This window comes from Populus trichocarpa, chromosome 14, assembly GCF_000002775.5.
Source record: "Populus trichocarpa isolate Nisqually-1 chromosome 14, P.trichocarpa_v4.1, whole genome shotgun sequence".
Taxonomy (NCBI): domain Eukaryota; kingdom Viridiplantae; phylum Streptophyta; class Magnoliopsida; order Malpighiales; family Salicaceae; genus Populus; species Populus trichocarpa.
Window position 1 is genome coordinate 4,326,842 of NC_037298.2, and position 5,226 is coordinate 4,332,067.

At 34.1% G+C, this 5,226-nt stretch overlaps 1 protein-coding gene across 1 annotated transcript; it reads right to left on the reverse strand.

Moving 5' to 3' along the window:
• Positions 1-1,087: 1,087 nt before the first annotated feature.
• On the reverse strand, positions 1,088-4,394 carry LOC7488897 (uncharacterized). Its single transcript, XM_002320681.4, has 7 exons — positions 3,991-4,394; positions 3,771-3,893; positions 3,470-3,669; positions 3,054-3,197; positions 2,578-2,795; positions 1,949-2,207; positions 1,088-1,796 (listed from the first exon to the last, which is right to left on the reverse strand). Exons 1-7 carry the CDS (start codon positions 4,097-4,099, stop codon positions 1,668-1,670), a joined length of 1,182 nt encoding a protein of 393 aa, XP_002320717.3. The 5' UTR covers positions 4,100-4,394; the 3' UTR covers positions 1,088-1,667.
• Positions 4,395-5,226: the final 832 nt, after the last annotated feature.

The window sequence follows — 5,226 nt, forward strand, 5'->3', positions numbered from 1 at the left end:
TTTATGATTTATTATTATCAGTTTATTACTTTAGGTTTTCCAAAAGCAACTGAAGGCAATTTTTTAATAATTTGAATTTGATTATGCATTAGTCCAGTAGTAAAAGAGTGCACACAGCACAGCCACAATTGGAAACCAAATCAACTGTCTATACCTTCTGATTTTGGGGACTTCCTGGGCCCTTAAGAGGTATTGTCACTGTTCAGGAATTGCTTAATAGAATGATCCTGCAAAACATTATTTATTAGATTGCTTGCCTTATTAAAATTCAAATTCATATGCCCCACTCAGGCTGTTTTACTTTTACAGCACCGGGTCCTAATATACAAACAAATTATTGTTTTGTATGGGAACCCTGAACTTAGTCTTAGCCACATGGTCAAAGCACTGATCAGGAATAGCACGGCACATCCACTTGACATTGCTAATTACTAAAACAATCTAAAGCAACAATCAAGGGAATATAAAAGAACTAATCGTCATAATTGGCAATCACAATCCGACTGGAAAAGTCCTAGACAAGGGAGAAACAGAGTATTATGCGTGGCATCGTTTTGACTACCACTTCTTTTCAAATTTCATTTTTCTCTCTCCATTTCTTTCTTTTCTTCATGGAAAGAGATTTTTAAATTGTTTTCTTAATTATTCCACAGCTGGGAGCTTCATAGAACAAAGTAAAAATAACTCTTAATAAGATTTTTATCTCAAAAACATCTATTTAGATAGGAAGAGGATGATTGAAACTTCGGTGATGATTACTTTTAATATCTGCATAACATAAAAAAAATTAAATAAAAAAATTATATTTTTATAAAACACAATTTTAAATGGTGCAGGGAAAAAAAAGCCAGTAAAGATGAATAGTTCAAGAAGACAATAAATGTTGTTACAAATTGTCTCCTCTTGGAAGCCATGCATCTACAGAAAAAGCTGATCAGGTAACATTTGCAAGAAAAGGTGCAGTATTATGGTCTAACATTAGACTCAAAAGATCAAGTCTTCCATGCATAACCTTCCAAACTTGTAGCATTTTAAAATGATGAAATTAAAAAGCTGTGGCAGTAACCATTAAAGCAAAGCAATCCCAGATACAACTAGAAATCATCATAGACAGAAAAGATCTTTATCCAAGCATGAAATGTGTCCAGATAGTGAAGTACCTTGCATGCTGTAATATTTGTAATCCATAAAGATATGTACAAGGAAAGAAGGAAAAAATCATCAAAATAGCTGGATAGTCACGAGCTACAGTCATATTCCTGTCACTAAATGTAACATTTTTCATTCAACTTTTTCTTGAAGCTCTCTCGTCATGGTTGTATGGAGTTTTCAGAAACAAAAACTAGATAGGAATGGCATCCTGCAGTACCAGAAATTATGGTAGCGAAGTGGTCCTCTGTTCAGTGAAAAGTAGAAAAATCAAATTTGCAGCAACTTTGCAATTCCCATCTTTCCATGCCATCAGTCGCATTTGCAGCCAAAGATGCTGAATTTGTACCGTCAGGATTTGAGATTTCATTAGCAGAGAGTCTCTGGTACCCACAAAACAAGCCAATTAATAGTCCGACATGATGCAGCAGAGCATTCATCTTCAGTTCTTTAAATGAAATCAGATGTTCCCTCCAGTAACAAAAAATCAAAGCTGAACTTAAACCCGCTGATACTACTCAAAAATCGTACTTTGTTCTCCCACTCAATAAAACAAGGCATAACATGTCAAAAATGTCAGAAGAGGAACTGAGAAAATTCCAAGACTCCAGCATTAGGCGTTTCCTCGATCCCTTGAAATGAACAACCTGTGTGTAGGAAACCAAGCAAGTGACAAACCAAAACTCCAATCTTCAATTAACTAAGTGCTTTATTCTTTTCTTCCTTTTCTTTTATTGTTGGACAAAATGCAAGTTTAAATCTCAGACAATGATTAAGCTGATCATGATTATGACATTACCTTGACGTCCAAAGGCATGCCATGAAATTGGCCTGCCCCCTCAGGAGGAGTCCAATTATATGTGGCACATGGTAGAAATAGCACTGAAGCACCACCAATATTTTCTAGAAAAGCCTGTGCTTTGGTAAATCTCCTCAAATCAAATCCAGGATGTGATTTTATAGCCCAGGCAAGAGCTAACTGATCTCCGAGCATTCGAGAGGCACTCATAAACTTGGAACTGTAAACTTTTAGTACTTCTTGAAGGAAAATCTTTGCCCTGTGTTGCAAATATTTTACAGTAACAAGAATCATGTCTGATTAGGTTACATTTTATGGTTGCCAAAAAACTGTAAGGAAAAGCATGGATGACAAGACACTAAAAAAAAAAAACTAATTATTCCTTGTGACTTTTGCACAGCAGAGGGGGGAAAAACATAAACCAACCTGCAAAAGAAAAGGATAAAAAAACTCCAAACCCTCCAACACCATGCCTACCCTAAGAAACCATTTAGTTGTTGCAGGCCAGGGCTGGTGTTTCAAGAACATTGGCCACTAAACAACTGGAAATATTCCAAATCCAGTTGCTTATCTTCATCACAGTCAAAAGGAAATAGAAGGAATAGCAAAAAAAACTACAAACTAAATACCTTAAAATTGCATCAGTGGTCCCCCTTACTGCTATAAATCCTGAATTTAAAGGTTGCTCCTTATTGTTCCGGAAGGTAAGAGCCAGGTGAAAGTTTGGGTGATCGTTAAACAAGTGTCCAAGGTCATCAACCACAGCTATATCAGAGTCCGTGAAGATGTAATGATTTATATGGCCTGGGTTCTGAGCAAGTTCCTCAAGCCTTGTTTCCAGAAAAGTCTACATGGACAGCACAAAAATTGGAAAAAAAAATAATAAATCATTTTCATCAAAGATATGTATCTTCTTAATCTTCAATGTGCAAGACAGAAAATCAGAGAGAGAGAGAGAGAGAGAGAGAATAAAAAAGAAAATAAACACTGTAATTAATGAAACTCATTGGGTGTGTAGAGAAAGCATGAAATATGCCTTAAGAAACAGAACTATTAATCAAAAATAGAAATATGCTACCTATATGTCAATGTGATGTGCTCTTACAATGTAAGACCTGATCCTTTGAAGCATCAACTTGTCTCGCGAATAATCACCCTGAATGGGATACACAGTCACACTATTTCCAAACAACGAAAGATCAGAAGCTGGATCGGTCAGGATGACAACATTGCTCCGTGGCATTGTCACCTGAAAGCATACATGTGAAACATGGATTTGAACCAAATCTCCTATTACAAACAAGCGTAAACCAGATGACTGTAATTGCCAACTAGAAAGATGTAACTAACACACTTTACACCAAAATTGTAATGCGATTATACAAAATGGCAAGTGAATTTAAAGCTAACCAAAACATAATTAAAATGACACCATATCAAAATTAAAAAATTTGGGTCACAAGATTCTCTAGACTATTTCACAAAACAGATGCTAGTAAGATGATAACCCGGTTAAATCACCTTGATAAAGTTAACGAAGACATTCAAAACAGCCATTGACCTCTCCATTTTAGTGTACGAAGCATTCCCTACAGTGACGAAATTTGATAATCTAGAGTCAGCTAATGAAGTGTTATAAACAGTAAAGACAGTGACAAAGGAGACGCTTTCTCCAGCATTCGAGGAGCTCCGCGTATGGGTCTTGTTCAGCGCTTTCGTGCCTGCTCCGCCATATGGAAAACGTAATAAATTACACATTGTATCAAAAAAAAAAAACTTCGCCAGATTAAGAGGAGATTAAATTAAATTAAATTGTAAGAACCTTGACATTGCAAGCGATTAGGCAAGCCTTGACCGGCAGCAGGCCCAAGAACTAAATGATCGAATTTCGTGTTCATTTTCTTCGGCGGGGGTTGTGCAGCTGGGTTCTGATGCAATTCTAGGACTGAAAATGAGAGAAAAGGAATGACAGTATCATTCATTTTGAATTTTGTTTTCAGCGGTATATAAACTACAAGGAAAAATATTGAGAGGATAATCACCGTAGAAAAGATTAAGAAGGATGAAGAGCACAAGCAAGAAAAACACTAGACAACGTCGCCATCCATTCCATGATGATGATCTCATCGCTAACCAGTCTTTTCTACCCATTATTTTATTTTAATCTGGAAAAACCAAAAACACAGAATCAAGAGTGTTGAATCTCCAGTGAGATCTGGTAAAGCAAAATTTTGCTTCTTCTTCTGCGAAATTGCTGGTTTGATTTGATCCAGATTTGGATTTGGAGGCCTTTGCGTTTTAACTACAACCAAAGAAAGGTGTGTGTGAGTGTGATATTTGCAATTAGGTAAGATCAAAAAAGAAAAAATGGAAGAGGAGATAAAAGGCGACATGTCGTTCATTAGAATCTGAAGTCTGTGCTCTTCAGTGACATGTCGTTCCATTCGGCCTCCCACATTTGATGGCCGAAGTTCTGAGAGGTTGTTTTTGGGGTGAGAAGAATCCCATTTAATGCCGATTTAAACCGAATAATCAAATATGAGAAGAGCGAGTAATTTGGTTTCTATTCAGTTTGGTTGAAAATTGGTTTTTCTTGTTTTTATGTTTATGTTGTTATACTTTTATAAGATTATAATTATAATTAGAAATTATATTTATTATAAAATATAAAAAAATACGAAAAGATTTGTACATTTTATATCATGAAATCCATTGTTTTCCTATGTTCAGGTGCATCGTGGATGTCAAATAATGATTTTTAACAATTTTAGTTGTAAAGTTTTTATTTTTTCTAGCTTGGTCACTGTGTTTTTATATTTTAATATTTTAATTCTAATTTTTTCTTTCTTTCACTATATTTCAGTTCCTAGATCTGGAAGATGAAAGCAAAAATCATTCCAAAAAAATTAAGAGAGAGTTCTCGATTGAGCAGATTTTTTTCAGAAAAAAAAAATCAATCCTAGTTTAATTTTTAAAAAAAATATATTTTTAAATAAATTTAAAGGTTAGTAATATTAACAATCACTCTATGGATAATTATATATGAAATAGAATTATTAATTCTTTTTTTATATATAAATTTGTATTAAAAAAATAAAGATGATTTTTTATCTATAAATTAAAAATTGTTTTTTAAACCATGGTATGTTTTCGTATTAAGACACAAGCTTCTAATAAAAAAAGTATTGTATGTCAAAATAAAATGAATGGATAACAAAAAAAGAGTTTCTCGTAGAAATAATTTTTATCATAAATTTAAATCATTTCAGTTTTTATGC

Coding starts and splice junctions, on each gene's coding strand:
- LOC7488897 (XM_002320681.4), bottom strand. CDS start 4,099: ATGGGTAGAAAAGACTGGTTAGCGATGAGATCATCATCATGGAATGGA. Junction 3,670..3,770: donor TAATCGCTTGCAATGTCAAG/GTTCTTACAATT, acceptor ATGGCGGAGCAG/GCACGAAAGCGCTGAACAAG. Junction 3,198..3,469: donor TCTTCGTTAACTTTATCAAG/GTGATTTAACCG, acceptor GTATGCTTTCAG/GTGACAATGCCACGGAGCAA.